This window comes from Puma concolor, chromosome A2 (genome assembly GCF_028749965.1).
Source record: "Puma concolor isolate L17-30 chromosome A2, mPumCon1.1.hap2, whole genome shotgun sequence".
Classification (NCBI taxonomy): domain Eukaryota; kingdom Metazoa; phylum Chordata; class Mammalia; order Carnivora; family Felidae; genus Puma; species Puma concolor.
The window spans coordinates 47817915-47836084 of record NC_141668.1 but is presented as its reverse complement, the minus strand read 5'-3'; the positions used below and the strand labels follow the sequence as shown (position 1 = coordinate 47836084).

Genomic DNA, 18170 nt, shown 5'->3' with positions numbered 1-18170 from the left:
GAATTCATAGTTTAACCAGCTCCCAGGGTGACTCACATGCATGTTAGTTTGGAAAGCCTTAGTCTCCTGGGCCCTAGCTGAAATGCGGGTTCCAGTAGCCACAGAGACAGGATGTTGGAGGTTTTCAGGCTCCTCTGGATGGGCTGGCTCATGGCTTCTCTGCTGGGTGAGGACCGGTAGAACCTCAATGGGCCGAAAGTTGGCCCCCGTATGGTCTTCTTTCCTAAGGAGTAGCGTGACATCCTTCCTCCCTGCACCTTAGCCGGCAGCTTTCTGTCCTGCACTGCCCTCTGGTGGCCCTGGAGTGCCATTGCCATGTCACATTGCCTCCTGTCTGGTCAGGATCCCAAGACCGAGACGAGGTGAAAGGAAGACTTGCCTGTTGCTGATCTCTGACATAAGGCTCAGAGACCCTCAAGAACACCATGGAAGCAGTTTGGAAAACACCGGGCTTTAGCAGCAGGATAGCAAATGGAGGCTTCTCTTTTCCCTGGCGAGGGGTCCTGGCTCAACCCTTCTCCCCATCACTCCTCACACCCTGTTGGAGGCTGTTCAGAGCTAGAACACAAGCTGGAGGAAAGAGTCCTGTGTAAAGAGGACACACACACAGGTAGGAAGTTGCTGGACTGGTTCAGGGAGACTCAGTCAAGCTGAGTTTTCTTTGGAAGGCTGCTCGGTGGAGGATGGACTGGGTGTGAACATTGGGAGCTGACAGTCCGGGAAGGGGCCCATGCCACAGTTCAGAGGATGTTAGTGGCTTCGTGTGAGCCAGGCTTGGGTGGAGAAAGGCCGACACCCCTCCCACATCCCAGAAAGAACATGTCAGCCAGCGTTGGGAGCTCACTGGAATGTGAGCTGACTGACGGCGTGGGCAAGGGGCGTTTGGGGAGACACAGGGCCTTGCGAAATTTTTCTAGGGACATGACCCTAGGCCTTCCCAAAAGCTTGAGAGCCCCTGTTCTTGGCCATATGGATGGAGCGGCCTGACTCCCTGTGCTGGCCGGCCTGGTTCAGCTGACTCCTTCCTGAGGCTCCGTTGCTACCAGGTCCATGGTCACCTAGACTCACAGGTGCTCTGGGGGAGCTCTGTAGCAGCCTCTGGTTCTCCTCCTAAGCCTGGGGAGGCTGGGCCCTTGGGGTGACCTTAGCAGGGAAGAATGAGGGGCTCGGAGTCCATAGGCTGTGTGCAGGCCCCTGCCTCCCCCTGGCGCCTTCCAGGCCCCACTCTGCACCCTGCTTCCTGGCAGCTCCTAATCCCCCAGGTCCATCATAACCTGCACCCAGGCTCTAATTCCGGCCCTGCAGCTGACTCACTGAGCCATCAGGAGCCATTCACCTCCCCTCCCAGACCTCAGGTTCCTTACCAGAGGAGGAGCAGGCATCTGGCCTAGAAATCATCTAGTTCCTGCAGATGCCTTTGGGCTTTGAGAACCTGAGGTCATGTTCCTCCAGCAGAAGGGCCAGTCTTCCCAGAATGGTCCCCAGACAATGGGGCAGCTGTGTCTGCTGCAGTGTTCTTGGAGCCTCTTCCCGGTCCCCTTGGCCCACTGGCCCACCTTCCAGCGGCTGGCACCCGCGAGCCTTTGAACTTTGTCCCCTGCTGCCCACTCACAGGCAGGCCAAAAATGCTGGCCAGTTAATGTCCTTGGGGCACCCTCAGCCAGGACTGTGAAGCTCGACAAATGCACCAGCTCCCTCGGGTGGGGTAACTCCGAGGCACATGCCTGTCTCCCAAGGCCCCCGCACAGCTGAGAGCTCCAGTCACCCACAGCGGTAGTGGATTTGATGACACAACCTCTTGTCGCCTGCCCGCCTCATTTTCTTTTCCATGCTCCTGCTGGTGTTTCCTGAAATTTGCACTCAAAATTTGTCTCAAGGTCTGCTTCTGGGGGAACCCAAATGAAGACAATATCCAGCTGAGCCATTTTATTTGCCTGATCTTTGGTTCAGGATGAACAAGAAAGGGGAGTAGGAGACAGATCCCTAGGCTGGGTGTGGGAGTGAGTGGAGAAGGACACCCTTGCTGTTCACCTGTGGCCTTGGGACAAGGTATAGGAGTGAAGGGATAGATCTCAGGCTGGATCTGCCTTAGGGGGCTGTGGAGTGAGTCTCTAGAGATGCTGGGCCTGACTTCACCTCTGGGGCAGGCCCCCCTCTGCCAGGCAGACCTCAGGCCCTGGGGACCTCGTGGGTGACCACAAAGCAGATACCCTCATTTAGGCCTCTGAGTAGCTGATGAGGCCATAGTCCCACCTCAGCACCTGGTGGTCGGTCTCCTGCACTGCCTTCTCTGCTGTCTCCTCCTCCAGGTACAGCCCAAAGAACTTCTTGGAGACTGTCATGTAGTGCCAGGCGTCTAGGGCCAGGACAGTGGCCACCTGGCCGGCCTGGCTTCAGCAGCTCAGCCGGGCCCTGCGTGGCCACCCAGTAGGTGTTCACGTCCACAGCGCAGGTGGTCTCCAGGGCCAGTGAGGCCAGTGTGCAGTCAGCCGGAGGCACTTGGGCCCGCCGCTGTGGCTGTAACTTGGTCACGTCACACTTCAGCCATATGACTGTCCTTCGGAGACCGCTTCCTTCTCCTGCCGCCCGCTCCTTTGGGGGGGGCGGGGGGTCAGAGAGGGATGATGCACATTATGAAAACAGCCCCCCACCCTCACTGCCATCTAGGTTACTTCTTATCAGCAAGGCCTGTGTTTTAACCCATTCAGCGACCCTTTGAAGGAGATATTATTTCCCTCGTGGTAGAGATGAAGAAATTGAGGCCCAGAGAGGTTGCGTGATTTCTCAAGGCTACACAGCTGGTAGGGGACAGCAGATTTGATTTTTTTTTTTTTGGATTTGGTGTTTGATTCCTCCTTCCTCCTCTTCTTCCTCTGCCTCCTCCTTCTTTTTAATAATTCAAAATAATCCAATTTTTGGTATATGATTAATTTTTAAGTTGTTAAATATATATAACAAAAAATTTGCCATTTAGATCATTTTTAAGTGTACAATTCAGTGGCCTTAACTGCATTTACAACGTCGTGCAACCCTCACAACTATCTACTTCCAACATTTTTTTTATCAGCCCACATAGCAATAACTATACCCGTTAAGCAATAACTCCCTTCTCCCCTTCCAGCAGCCCCGTCTCTTTCAACACGCAGGCGTTAACATGTCACTTCCTCCTCTGGTGGCCGCGAGACTCATAATACAGTCCTTACTGCTTATCATGGCTTCCCCTGGAGGGTGGCTGGGGCCACCCTCCCCGACGCTGCACTGTCCTGTTCGCTCTGCTTCATGCGTACCCACCTTCTTCCTGGTCCTCGGACACCAGCCAGATCTCTCCCCTTGTAGGCCTCAGTCCTCGCTCTCCCCTCTGCCCGACACTCTCCTTCCCTACATCTTCCTGCTGCTCTGAGGGCATCTCTTTGGAGATGCCTTCTCTTACTCTGCTATGGACCACATGTTTCCCCAGATTCCTATGTTGAAGCCCTAACCCCAGTGTGATGGTATTTGGAGAGGGCTCGGGGGGAGGTGATCGGGGTTAGATGAGGTCTCAGGGGGTGGGGCCCTCGTGATGGGATTTGTGTCTTTTTAAAATTAATTTATTAATTTATTGATTCATTTCTGTCTCTTCTTAAAATTTTATATTTTTTATTTTGAGAGAGAGAGAGAGAGAGAGAGCACGCAGCGGAGGTGGGGCAAAGGAAGAGGGAGAAAGAGAATCTTTTCTTTTTTCTTTTTTAATTTTTTAATGTTTATTTTTGAGAAAGAGAGAGAGTATGCGTGGGAGTGGGGGCAGAGAGAGAGAGGGAGACACACAATCTGAAGCAGGCTCCAGCCTGTGAGCTGTCAGCACAGAGCCTGAGGTGGGGCTTGATCCCATGACCCTGGGATCATGACCTGAACTGAAATCAAGAGTCAGACGCTCAATGGACTGAGCCGCCCAGGTGCCCCTGGGATTCATGCCTTTTGAAAGAAGAGACACTAGAGAGCTCGCTCTCTTTCCTTGTCCTCCATGTGAGGACGCAGACAGAAGGTGGCCCTCTGTGAGCCAGGAAGAGGGTCCTTCCCAGACCCTGACCATGCTGGCGCCCTGATTTTGGACTTCCAGCTTCCAGAACTGTGAGAAGTGAATGTGTGTCACTTAAGTCCCCTGGCCGGTGGTACTTTGTTTTGGCAGCCCAAGCTGACACAGGCACAGCACCCCTGTCTCTCTCTAGGCCCCTACCCAGCTGAAGCTTTATCTCTGGACCACTTATTGTTTAAAAAAATTTTTTTTAATGTTTATTTTTGAGAGAGAGAGAGAGACAGACAGAGGGTGAGCCGGGGAGGGGCAGAGATAAGGGGAGACACAGAATCCGAAGCAGGCTCCAGGCTCTGAGCTGTCAGCACAGAGCCCGACGCGGGGCTTGAACTTGTGAACCGCGAGGTTATGACCTGAACTGAAGTCTGAAGCTCAAACGACTGAGGCACCCACGTGCCCCTCTGGGCCATTTACCGTTATCTGAATCTCCATCTAGTTTGGTTGTAGATGTGTTCCCTACTAGAATATGAACTCCGTGGGGATGAGACTTTGTCTTGTTCCCTGCATATCCCCAGTACCTAGAAGAGGGCCTGACCCTCAGAAGGTGCTGCAGAAAGGGTAACGGGAATGAATGAAGCCCAGGCTGGGTTGCTGTGGAGGCCCCTGTGCTCAGAGACCCTCCAACCCTGTCCCATTGCAGGCTGCCCCACCTGTGACTGGGTCAGGTGCCCGTGGCCCAAGGTTAGGGCAGGAATCTGAAAGTCTGGTCTTTGTCCTGGCTTTAACGTGGCTTTGAGGTCACTCTCCAGGTCTGGGCTTCAGTTTGCTCAGCTGTGGAATCTGGGCCAGAATCCTGCCTATTCCCCCGAGGCTCCTGTAGATGTGTTCATTCTCTGTGAACCAGGTGGGAAGGGTGCCTGGAGGGGCCGGTGCTGTTGGCCTGGGGGGCGTGGCAACAGTGCTGTGTCCAGCCCGTCTCTGGTCGTAGTAACTCTTGCGGCAGCAAGGGGCACTTGATGTGTCCCAGGCTGTGACCCACCCTCCAACCGTCGACCACGTGAGCCCCAGGTGTGTGAGTTCAGGACCCTCACACGGCCTGAGGGCCACCCAAAGGCTGGGTGTAGGGGTGGCACTCACTCAAAGGGAGGGGGCTCGGCACCCCAAGTGGGTCAAGGCAAAAGGGCAGGGAGATGGGTGTGAAGTAGGTGGGGGGGCTCACACGCTATCTGGTGGGGGATGGGGAGGACCTCATCTGAGAAGCATGGTGGCCCGCGGGGACCTGTCTCCCTACGTACTGCATGGCACCCACCAGGTCAGTGGTGGGAGGACATCCCAACTCCATGCCCAGCTAAGTAGTTGGAAAAGAACCAACCACAGGCTGTTTGTCGTTGGGAAGGGTGCCATACAGGAGATCGGACTCTGCCTTTGGTGGGGGGAGCGAGGCTGTGTGGGGATATACCAGACTCACACACCTGGGGCTCCAGTCGGGTGGTGGGGGGGGGGGGGCGCAGCCTCCCATATCACACCCCCCTTGCTGCCCCAACAGTTGCTACCAGGGACCGGGCAGGAAAAGTTCTGTGCTTCTGGGCAGGCTTCAGAAAGGCTCCCCAGTAGCAACTGGTTTATTTTCAGCAGGGTCTGACTCTAGATTTAAAACACGGGGGACAGTGAAATACTCTGCTGCAGAGGACAGAGGCTCTGATAAGGGCTGAGACCTGAGCCAGTGGGTTTGTATCTGGCTTAGCCAATCAGGGGAGGCGAGAAGCTTTGGTGACGAGTTAGCAGGGAAGAGATATTTGCCTCAGAGTGGCCCTCAGTGCACTGCCCTCTTCTCGCTGCTTTCTCCCTCTTCCGTTAAAACTCACCTGCCCATTTTTCAAGGCCTAGTGCCAATGTCCTTGCTCCAGGAAGTCTCCTCAGATTTCTCTGTGGGCATTAAGATTTATTTCCTCTGTATTCCTGTGGACATTGCTTGATATGCCTTTCTTGGAAGTGATTACATGATTAGGGAAAGTTTGTTGAGTGAGTGACTAACGCCTAGAGTTGAGCAGTATACTCCCTGCCCAGCCGTGCATGGCAAACCTAAATTAACTGATCTTTACCCTTGCTGTTGCCATTGACTGCCTGTCTGACCTGGGCTACCCACCCCTCTCTCTCCTGCCTCAGTTTCCCCTTGTGTGCACCGAGGAACCTGGACAACAATTTCTGTCAGCTTACCCAGTTCTGATGCCCCAGAGTAGGGGTTTATAAACTGAGCCTGTAGTTTGGCTTTGGATATCAATGAACTCTCTCAACTTTATGTAAAAACTTATGGGTGTGTGTATATATGTGTATGTTGCAAGAGCTTTCATTATATTTTCAGAGGGATTTGTGAGCCTAGAGAGGTTACATAACCCAGCTTTAAGGCCACTGCAGGGGATGCAGGAGGAGATGGTCAGAGGCAGGTAGTGTGCTCGTGTGTATTCTGTCAATTCCTCACCCAGCGTGAGCCTGTGAGCCTCCCCCCTTCAGGACAATCGTCCCTCCTTACAGTAAAGAAACAGAGGCTTCCTGTCATAGACCTGAGCCCAGCTCTTTGGCCTCCACAGCCACTGCTTTGGCCCTACCAGGCTGCCACCTAAGTGGAGGCCCTCGTGGACTCACAGGCCGGGATGCCTTTGCCTCATCCTTGGAGAGCAGTGGCCCCGAGGACCGGTGCCCTCCTGTCACCCAGCAGCTCTCTGCCGGGTGCAGTCCTGTACTCCCCACCTCCCAAGGTGGATACCAGCCACTCACCCGAAGAGAAGGTCTGGAAGAGGTTTTCCACATTACATTTTAGGATTTGTTTTCGGCATAGGTGTTGGGGCGCCTAGGTGGCTCAGTGGATTGAGTGTCTGACTCTTGGTTTCAGCTCAGGTCATGATCTTGCGGCTTGTGAGTTCAAGACCTGCATTGGGCTCTGTGCTGGCAGCACGGAGCCTGCTTGGGATTCTCTCTCTCTCTCTCTCTCTCTGTCTCTGCCCTCCCCTGCTCGCTCTCTCTCTCAAAGTAAATAAACTTAGGGGAAAAAAAGGCATAGCAGGACTACATAGGTGGTCTGAGGGTCGCCCTCTTTCTCATAGTCCTCTGTCCCTGTGCACAGCTTGCCGGCCCTTCTGGCTGCGGCTCCCTCCACGTCTCCTTGCTCCTGCAGTTCTGCTGCATCTGTGTTTGGTCTCCCAGCCTCTTCCCAGGAAGAGCTTCCTGATCTCAGACTGGGCCCTCCTCTCAGGGAGCAGCAGAGTCCACACACAGGGAGCCAGGCCACAGTGTTAGCTTCTCCGGTTGGAATTTATCTGGAATTTATCAAGAGCATGGAAATGTTTTCTGGTTCTTGGCTTCCGAGAGGCAATATTTTGAGTATAGGTGCTACTTGTGGGAGAAGGGGAGAGGGGGACAATGTAACAGAGGGACAGAGACAGAGAGACAGAGAGAGACAGGCAGCAAAGGGAGAGATAAAGATGCAGAAAGAGGGGGTGTCTGGCTGGCTCAGTCCATGGAGCATGTGATTCTTGATCTCAGGGTTGTGAGTTTGAGTTGCCTGTTGGGTGTAGAGATTGCTTAAAAATAAAATCTTAAACACACAAAAAACAAAGGCACAGAGAGAGACTAGGTGTCTGCAATAGGTCAAGGATGCTTTCCTCTTTGGGTTTGGAGGGAAAACAAGAACCGGAGTGGAAAGACCCCTAAGGGGGAGGGAACAGGAATCAGAGATGGCTAAGATTTCACTGGCCCATGACAGTGAGCTTACTGTTGAAAGCAGCTTGTCCTGAATGTGGTTACATATTTCTCCCTGACTTCAGTTCTGTTTATTCTACTTGCTTAGTCAATCCTTCCTTTTTTGTGTAGGCTAGAAGTAAACAGCCAGGACCTCTGAAAATCCTAGGAATCCTATGTTTGGATAAACCATTAAAAAGTGTTGCCAGGGGCGCCTGGGTGGCTCAGTTGGTTAAGTGTCTTACTTCAGCTCAGGTCGTGATCTCGCGGTCTGTGAGTTCGAGCCCTGCGTCGGGTTCTGTGGTGACAGCTCAGAGCCTGGAGCCTGCTTCGGATTCTGTGTCTCCCTCTTTCTCTGCTCCTCCCCTGCTCACACTCTCTCTCTCTCTCAAAAATAAATAAACATTAAAAAGCATTGCCATGTATAAACAGAACATGTGATAAAATTGCACAGAACTTAACACACACACACACACACACACACACACACACACACACCAGCAAACTGGAGAAATCTGAACAAAATCAGGGGATTGTATCAATAACAATATCTTGATTGTGATATTTTACTACTATTTTGAAACATATTACCATTGAGGGAAATTGATCTTATTTATTTATCATTTATCTCAGGTCTTGTTTCTTTCGCCTGCCTTTATCACTCTTGGTCACCTCTCTCCCTCCCTCAGGGGACATGCTCATTGACCTCAGCCCAGGTCCTACCATCTATCAAGTGCTCACCGCCTGTGTGTCCTTCAGAGACATCACTCCCTCTGACTTCTCTGCCAGTGTGATTTACCTGTGATCTGGAAGGGAATGCATAGGACACAGGGGTTGGGGAGAGGGTTCCCCAGGGGACTGGATGTCAATCCTCCTTCTCAGAGGACTCTCTGCTCTCTCTGTCATTGTCCCTGGCATTCTCAGGACAGTAGGTCCCTCCAGGATGGGACCAGTGCTTTGGGTGGGACAGTGGATGGGACCCCCAGTTACAGGATTATAGCACTTCGAGGAGCAAGTTTCTGATCACAGGACTGCACTGAGATGTGACATAGCCAGGTATGATCACTGAAGACCAGATGGAAGGATCTTTCCTTCCTCCTTCCTCCCTCCCTCCTTCCTTCCATCCTCTATCCTTCCTCTATCCATCCATTCTATCTTTCCTTCCTTCCTCTCTCTCTCTCTCTCATCTATCGTTCCTTTCTTCCCTCTATTGTCTTTATCTGTTGTAACTATTATCTATCTATCCATCCTTCCATCCATCTATCCATTTGCCCATCCTTCTGTCTATCAATCTTTCCTTCTTCCCTCTATTGTCTACATTTGCTGTGACTATATTGCCTGTAGGAGTGTGAACCCACACCCATGCTGAGCACACAGATATGACATTTACATGCCCTTCTCCCCTACTCCTTGCCCCCTGCCTTCCCCTGCCTGACGTAATCACTAATGTGAAGTTTATATTTATCCTTCTTTTGCTTTTTCTTTTTTTTTTTGATTTTTTTAATGTTTATTTATTTTTGAGACAGAGAGAGACACAGCATGAGCAGGGAAGGGGCAGAGAGAGAGGGAGACACAGAATGTGAAGCAGGCTCCAGGCTCCGAGCTGTCAGCACAGAGCCCGACGCGGGGCTTGAACTCACGAACCGTGAGATCATGACCTGAGCTGAAGTCGGATGCTTAACCGACTGAGCCACCCAGGCGCCCCCCTTCTTTTGCTTTTTAAAAATAAATTTCATCGCATATTTACGCACATCTAAACAAAGTATGTCCCCCAGTTGCATGGGGCATACTTACCCTAAACAACTATTTGTCGCTTTTCTGAAATTCAAATTTAACTGAGTGGTCTGCATTTCATCTGGCAACCCTGTTTCAGATCTGGTCATTCAGCCCGGAGGGGAAGAGGCACAGGCTGGGAGTCAGGGCTGTTGTGAGCATGTAAGATGCCTTTGCGTGAATTAGGAAAAGACGCATGGACAAATTATAGAAAGATGCCCTCTGGGCTATTCCCTTTCCCTCTGGAAGGACGATAAGAACAAGGTGCTCCTTTTGGGCAGACCCATTAGGGAAAGGTGACCTTTCCTTAAGGCTCACTTGGCCCCCTCCCTTTGTGCAGGGTATACTCACCAGACCTGGACACAGCATCCTTGGTAAGAGTCAGAAGACCTGGATTCTAGTCTCGGCTCTGCCGCTCATTGGCTGGGTGACCTTGGGTGAGTCTTTTTCTTTCTTATATTTCCTTTCTGTGAAGTAGGGGAAACGAGATCCAATCTAATAATCTACAAGAAAATTCTAGGAGCAGGGAATCACGGATGTGAAAGAACTTTGACAAGTAAAATATTTTGCACAAATGAGGGTTGACACTATTTCCCCATAGGAGATCTGAAATTACCTGGTCCAATGCTTTTGTGCTATAGTCCAGGAAGCTGAGGTCCTGAGAGGGTATGTGACTTACCCAGAGACACACAGCAAGCTGATGACAGTTGGAGTGAGAACTCCTGGTCCAGTGTACCCTCTCTTCCACTAGGTGTCCCCACAGGCTTGGAAGGGTGCAGAAACCCTTCCCTCCCCTTGGGCCTCTCCTAGCACTGGCTTCGTCAGCAACAGCAGCTTCAGCCCTTCCCTTGGTGTGTATCTATCCGAGTAGACCCCTCTCCGGACTTGTCTGGAGAGTCATCATATATGGGAAGGTTGAGGAATGCTTGTGGCAGGATGATCATCAGGCAGAAGGAGGGGGAGTGCCCAGCAGACCTAGAGATCCTGCAAACCCGTGTCCAGGAACAGGGATGGGGTAGGGGCTAAGATGAGGTGTAGCAGAGAAAACGGAGCTTGGCAAATAGGATGTTTTGAGCTGCTGAGCAGCTAAAAGGGGGATGGTTTCTGTCAAGGTGAGGACGGACAATGCCCGGGAGTGGAGATAGCTAAGGAAAGGAAGCTAATCAAATGCGTCCCTTCTTACAGTGCCAGGACCTCCAGGAGAGTGTAATCTGGCCTAGACGGAGCCTAAAGAAGAGAGCATCCAAACTGGGGCCCTCGCTCCTTGGGCGTTTCGGGATGTAGAGCTGCTGGCTGCCTTGGGGATGAGGCGGGGCAGGGTTTGAGGGGATCCACAAGGGCTTGTGAAAGCTGCCTAACACCTTAGATGAGGCCATGCAGGTTGAGTGACTATGCTATGTACCCACCATTTGTCTTCCTGAAGATAGTCTGTACTCTCTACATACTTCAATAAAACATTTTGTTCTCCTCTATCCAGCGGGCAGAACTTGTGATATATCGTCAACAGTTTGGTGGGTAAGGGTCTTTGAAGAAGAAAGGGGCCCCTGGGTGGCTCAGTCAGTTAAGTGCCTGACTTCAGCTCAGGTCATGATCTTGCGGTTCATGAGTTCGAACCCTGCGTCAAGCTCTGTGCTGACAGCTCAGAGCCTGGAGCCTGCTTCAGATTCTGTGTCTCCCTCTCTCTCTGTCTCTACCCCACTCACACTCTCTCTCTCTCTCTCTCTCTCAAAAATAAAATAAACATTAAAAAGAATTTAAAGAAGAAAGCCCTGTTGTGGCTGGAGAAAGGAGTCTTCTATTTGGGGACAGGGAAGGTGGACTTATGGACCAAGGCTCCTTTTGTGTAGTAACTCACTAAACTGTGATCTAGGGTGATGGACTAAGTCTCCTGTTGTATCACGAGTACAAATAATAAAAAACCCAATCGCGGTGGCTTCATAAATTTTTTTTTAACTTCTTGTGTAACAGCTTGAGATATTGGTTCAGTGACTCAGTAGTAATGCAGCTGGTATATCTGTGACTAACTTATTTCCTCATGGTCACAAGGTGGCTGCTATAGCTCCAGGCATCCTAGGTTCAAGGCAAGAAAATGGAAGAAAAGGAGACTTCATCAGTCTCTGGCCCTCTTACTAGGGAAGCACAAACCACTGCAGAAGCCTTCCAGTAGACTTCAGTTGTCTCATGTAGCTCTCTCCTAGCTGCAAAGTAGGCAAGGAGAGAAAGTATGTCACTTTCTAGTATCTGTGGTGGAGGCAGGCTGGGGAGAAGTAGGTTGGCAGGGGATAGGTTAGCCAGCAACCAGCCTCTGACACATCCTTTTTGGGTTAAGCATAGCCAGCCCCAGCCATTGTTTTTTGGTTGTCCGGAGCTCTTTGCCTCCTCCATTCCATTCTCCATGGCAGCTACAGGACAGCTGTGGGCTTGGCAGGGAGAGGAAAGCAAGAGACTACTGGGTCAATACATGCACCTTGTAGTGTATGAGTCACCCCTCCAATATGAGATCCCTGGGTGGGAGGCAGTACCCTCATCTCTAGACAAAGCCTATGCATGGCCAACTGTGCATGTGCTAGTGGGTCCTGCTGGGATTCAATTGGACACGAGAGCGGTCACCCTGCACCCATTCTCATACCTTAGACCTCTTTCACCTGTTCCTCCGTGGGCTCTGCTGGGAGCAGGGTGAGACCCTGTTCTTAGAGGTCAGTGCCTCAGTCTCCCATTTCCAATATGCACTGTCCTCCACATGACAGCTGCTTCTGACACCAGTGTGGGAAGACTGGAAAAGGATGTGCCCAGCATGATGATTGCAGGCACCGATCCCGAGGCCGGAGGAGGAAGGGCTCCCAGCTCTCCTGTGCCCTCCTGGTGCTGTGAACAGTCTATCTCACGTCCTGCTCACCAGGCTTATCCTGGGCGAGTTTTATTCCCTGCCACTCCTCCTTCGGGGGAAGTCTCTGTTTGGGATTTTCCCTGCCTTGTCCTACACCCTTCTTCCCCCAACAATTCGACCTATCCCTATGAGATATTCTGCATGAGATTCAGCCCTCCTCCTGCCCTTTCTGGAGTGCTCATTATATTGGGGCTGAACTGCTTCAGTGCTCACCCAGGAGGAGTGGGATAGGCAACAAACACCTAGATCATGTGCTAATATTAATAGCTGGCCCCTTCATAGCATTTATTAAGTGCTAGCCCCCTTTAAAAATACTCATTTTTCAGGACGCCTGGGTGGCTCAGTCGGTGGAGCGTCGGACTTCGGCTCAGGTCATGATCTCGCGGTTTGTGAGTTCGAGCCCCGCAGAGGGCTCTGTGCTGATGGCTTAGAGCCTGGAGCATGCTTCAGATTCTGTGTCTCCCTCTCTCTCTGCCCCACCCCTGCTTGTGCTCTCTCTCTCTCTCTCTCTGTCTTTCAAAAATAAATGAATAAACATTAAAAAATTTTTTAAAAAATATTCATTTAAAAAATTATGGTAAAATACACATAACATAGAATTTGCCATCTGAACCATTTTAAGTGCATAGCTGAGTGGCCTTAAGTACATTCACATAGTTGTGCAACCATCACCACCATCCGTCTCCAGAACACTTTCAACTTCCCAAACTGAAACTCCATACCCATTAAAAAACAACTCCCCATTTCTCCCTCCCTCTTGCCCCTGGCAACCACCATTCTCCTTTCAATGTGTATGAATTTGACTACTCTAGGTACCATATGTAAGTGGAGTATGCAGTATTTGTCTTCTCGTGACATGTTTATTTCACCAAGCCTGTCTTTCAAGGTTCATCTATGTTGTAGCATGTCTCAGAATTGCCTTCTTCTTCAGGCTGAATAATACTCTATTGTATGCGTGTACCACGTTTTGTTTATTCACGCCTCCATCAATGGGCACATAGATCATTTTCGCCTTTGGGCTATTGTGAATAACACTGCTGTGAGGCCGGCCACTTTAAAAAAAACATGTAAAACACTCATCTATTTCTCACAACAGCCCCGCGTGGAAGGTATCGCTTTTAATTCTCATTTTATGGGTGGGGAAACTGAGGCATAGAGGTGAAAAGACTTGCTCAAATGACACAGCTGCAAAGAAGCTGGACCAGGCTTGTGAATCCAGGCAGTGCAGCTCAGGAGCTTAAGAGCTTCACCTGTAGCCCAAACTGTTATCTCACAGAGTGTCAGGGGAGCGTGGAGCTGGGCCTGGGGGAATTCCGGGAAGGCTTCTCCGTGGAGGCGACCTTTGAGCTGGGTTTTAAGAGTGAGTCGTTCACTAATGTCTAACAGAGAGGAGAAAGGCTAGCCACTTCTGGCAGAGGATAAACCTTGTGTGATGTGACTATTAATACAAGGACCCAGGCCCACTTCACAGGCATGGCCCCTGGGGTCCTGCGGTGGCGCAGATAAGAAAACAGAAGACTCTGGCTGGCGGCTACAGAATCTCAGGAGATTCCCCTCTCCCCACGCCTCCACCCTACCATATTATGGGAATAAATCACCATCCTAGGGCAAGCCAGACTTGGACAGAAGCTTCCACAAAGACTCCATAGGCTCTAAAAAGCATGTCAACTTTCCAATCTCTCCCACCCCAAGACTGTAACACCCCACATCCTCGTAGGGGTGGAGCTGGAGGTGATGGGTGGAATGGGGACAAGGAAGAAAAAAACACAGCGATGAGAGAGCTGTGGCTGTTGCCCTTTTTGCCCTTAAATGCAGACCTATCTTGCCCTAGTGCTTTCCGGGCAAGTGGTGATCGTTAGGCTCCATCAGAAACACTGACCAGTACAGCCATCTTGCCATTCCATGCTAATTTCAAAAACCCAAGTCTCCTTTTTTCTCCCCAGAGGTCTGAAGAAGCCCAAGTCAAGAGAAACAGTTGTTTACCGCACGTATTTTAATTTGCTGATTGAGGCAGGAAGGAGCAAAGGTTGGACATTCTGATCATCTTGGCTTCAATCAGCTTCAATGTCAGCACTGTGGCCATGGGGGAGTTTCCACAGGCTACAGACTTTCCTTATAGGAAATGATATTGAGACTTAAAGTTGCCCACAGGCACAGAGGCGGAATTGGCCGGGGGGTGCTTGGGGGTCAAGGTCTGCAGAGTATGGGCTCTGAGCAGTGTGCACATCTGGGCACATGGATGGATGTGTTGTGTGTAGGGTAAGTGAGGTGGAGAGAGTGTCATGATTTGAGATCCTAAGAAAAAGAACCAGGGGGCAGAAATATGCCATTTTGAAACAGAACAACACTAGTGTGCTAAAGATTGTTAGTGGTCCTCCCGGGTCCACTGTACCCACCATTCCTTTCGTATAATAGTGGTTTTTGGCCGGGCACATGGCTGCCACATCAACGACTACATTTCCCAACTTCCGTTGCAGCTAGACGTGATCAAGCAAGTGAATTATCGCCCTAGGGATGTAAGTTGAGTATTCTGCGCCAGCTTCTGGAAACCTTCTCTAAGATGTGGTACACGTGGACTCTTTGCTTTTTATTCTTACATCCTTTACCTGGCACATGGAAGCTGCCATCTTGGGCTATGAGGTCAAGGCCATACATGCTGAAGAAGGTAGAAAGAAACTGGGAACCTAATAATACGCGGCACCACATGAGCCCTGGACTTCTGTGAGAGACAAATAGCATTTGATTTTGTTTAAGTCTCTGATGTTGTTGTTGTTCTTCTTATTGTTGTTATTTTGGCAGGAATACCACAGAAGTGGTGTTGTGTCTCTTTCAGTGCATAAAGGGGTACATGATGTCCCATTTTGTCCCATTGCTGGTGATGGGCGACTCTGATCACTTGGACAGTGTTGTGTCAGCCAACTTTCTTTACTGTAAAGTGACAATTTTCCCCTTTGTGATTCACTAATATCTTATGGAGAGTCACTTTGAGATGATCAAACTTTTACCCAGTAGTTTTAGCATTCATGATGATTCTTGCCTGAATGATTATGCTAGTTGTCAAATACTGCTTTGCTAATTCCATCATTCTTTCTACACTTATTAGTTGACATTCAAATGTGAGGAAGATATTTCTTCCTTCCTTCCTTCCTTCCTCCCTTCCTTCCTTCCTTCCTTCCTTCCTTCCTTCCTTCCTTCCTTCCTTCCTCCTTCCCTCCCTGCCTTTTGTCTTCTGCCTGGATGGCCCTGCTGCATGGACCTGGACAGAAGACAAGACCCCTCATCCCTGGCAGTGAGGAGGCCTGGCACATTTGGGGCTGAGTGAAAGGCCAAATCTCACCAGGGTTGTGGCTGTCCCACTTCATCTTGCTGGGGCCTGGTTAGGACTGGGTCTTCCCTCCATCTCCAGTCTCATGTTGGTGGCCATGTGAGGTGAGCCAATGAGGTGGGGGTGTGTGGAGAGTGTATGGATGTACTCCTCCTTCATGTTGTCAAGGACAATGACGTGTGCTGGACTCCTTGTCCTGATCTCTGGGAATGGTGGCCAGACAGGTGAGAAGGACTGAGGATCACGTCATTAGAAGGACTTTGGGGTGCCTGTGTGGCTCAGTCAGTTAAGCATATGACTCTTGGTATTGGCTCAGGTCACGATCCTGTGGTTTGTGGGATCAAGCCCTGCATCGGACTCCTTACTCACAGAGTGGAGCCTGCTTGGGATTCTCCTTCCTTCTCTCTCCCTCTCTCTGCCCTGCCTCCCCTGCTCCCCCGCTCTCACGTGTGTGTGCTCTCTCTCAAAATAAATAAACATTTAAAAATAAAAAGGACTTTCACAATGTCCTCCAAACCAGCTGGTCCAGACATGTTGCGCCTGGTCGGATTCATGCCCCACCTCTGTTCTCTGGAGCCCCCGACCTAGGTAAATGCCCAGTCCTGCCCTGCTCTCAAGGAGCCCAAGGTTGGAGGGGGATCCATACAGTCAGTCCCCTCCCTGGAGCATCTTGGAGGAGACAGCCACGAACCTCAACTCTCACAGCAGAATGCAGCAGGCCTGTTCTAAGGCCCATACCACACCTGCCGGACTCTGCTGTCAGAACCCAACAGGGCACTGGGCAGAATCCGGGGACCCCAGAAACTCCTGTGGTCAGACTGACACAAATGCAGGAGCTCACAGACTCCGATGCTTACAGCCACTGCTGTGCAGTGATGCGTGTGTGATTTTGCACATGCATATATGTACGTATGCACACGCATGTCACAGAATTCTGTGTTATGAGGTAAGGCCATCTAAATTGTCCCTCTAATGTCATGTCTGCTAAATTCTCCTCCACTCCCCTTTCCTCCCTCCCTTCCTTCTGGACCTCAGGGGCACAGAATTAATAATACATCTTGGTGCACAACATCCTCTCATCATTGGTCCCTGCAAGGCCGTCTGTTATTAAACTAATAAATCAGTAGAAATACTGGAACAAATGCTTATGAAACAAACGCCCTAAAAACACCCAGAACATTGACAATTACTTATATTCACCCATGTGGTTCTCCCCTACCCTGTGCCCCTTCCTCCCCTCCAGAAGCAATGGCTGTTTTGAATCATGTGGTCTTCACTCCCTTCCTCTTTTTACAAAAAAAGCTTTACGGAAGCATTGTATCCCTACAAATTATGATTTTCTGGTTTAAGTTGTTTTATGTTTACACAAAGATATGCTGTGTTTAAGCTTTTAGGGGTTAACTTTTCCACTCACAATTCCATTGCTAAGCTCCACTGAATATCTGAGTAGGCGAAGAGATGACAGCTGATCACTAGTGAGGCCAATGTTCACTGCTCGTCTGGGCTAATGCTGGTTTTAGGCCAGCCTGCCGCCTGGAGAAATCGTATTTGCTGGTACCCGGGTCATGCTCCGTAGCTCTGGTGTACTTAACGGCTCCGTTTTATGGAACTTGGAAAAGCATATTTTTATTTGTAAATGATTATAGATATTTGTAAAGATCGAGTCCTTATTTTGATGACAGCTGTGTTAAAATGCTTGGTGCTCAATTACTGGCAGCCTCATTAAAGGGAAGAAGGCACTAAGCGGGTGAGGGAGGGACTTGTCCTTTGATTTCAGCACCGAGTACGCAGAGTCCTGGGCCTCCTTGCCCCACGCAGTCCAGGCCAGCCGAGGTCTTTGGCCTCGGTGAGCCCAGGAGCCAGCTGTGGTGCTGTGGGTGGCCCTCTCTGGGCCGCCTCACTGTGGGTTTACTCCTCTAGGAACAAGGAGGCAGGCATTCTCCCCATTTCCCATCTTGGGCAATACAGACTCAGCGTGGAGCAGTGGCTTGTTTTAGGCCCCCTAGATGGGCAGGCCAGAGCCAGGACCGGAGCCCGGAGCCCAAACCTGGAACCTCGCCCCTCTCCCGCTTCCAGAAGCCAGAACGAAGACGCTCCTCCCCTTCCTCCCGCCCTCCCAGCCCGCGTGCTCCGGGAAAGGGGAGGAGCTCTCCCGGCTCCTGTGACACCGTCGCCACGGCAACGCGGCCATACTGGCCCCAACGGACCGGGGGTTCTGGGCTGCGGCGGCCGCGGCCTCGTGGGCAGAGCCGGCGGCATGGACAGCCTCTTCGTGGAGGAGGTGGCCGCCTCCCTGGTGCGGGAGTTCCTCAGCAGAAAGGTGGGTCGCGCCGCCTCCGCCGCTCGGGGCCGCCGCTCCAGGGTTGGGGCGCAGTCTGGGGGTGCTCTGCAAGCCCCGCACTTCGCGGAGGGAGAGCCGCCCCTGCCGCCGCCTGCCCCGG

General features: G+C 51.1%; 1 protein-coding gene across 1 annotated transcript in view; it reads left to right on the top strand.

The window, feature by feature from the left end:
- The first annotated feature begins 17881 nt into the window (after positions 1–17881).
- MINDY4 (MINDY lysine 48 deubiquitinase 4) overlaps positions 17882–18170 on the top strand; it is a 110463-nt gene continuing 110174 nt past the window's right edge. The window contains exon 1 of the mRNA XM_025930043.2: positions 17882–18049. Within this exon, the coding sequence (XP_025785828.1) occupies positions 17987–18049 (63 nt within the window). The 5' untranslated portion in view covers positions 17882–17986. The remainder of the gene's footprint in view (positions 18050–18170) is intronic.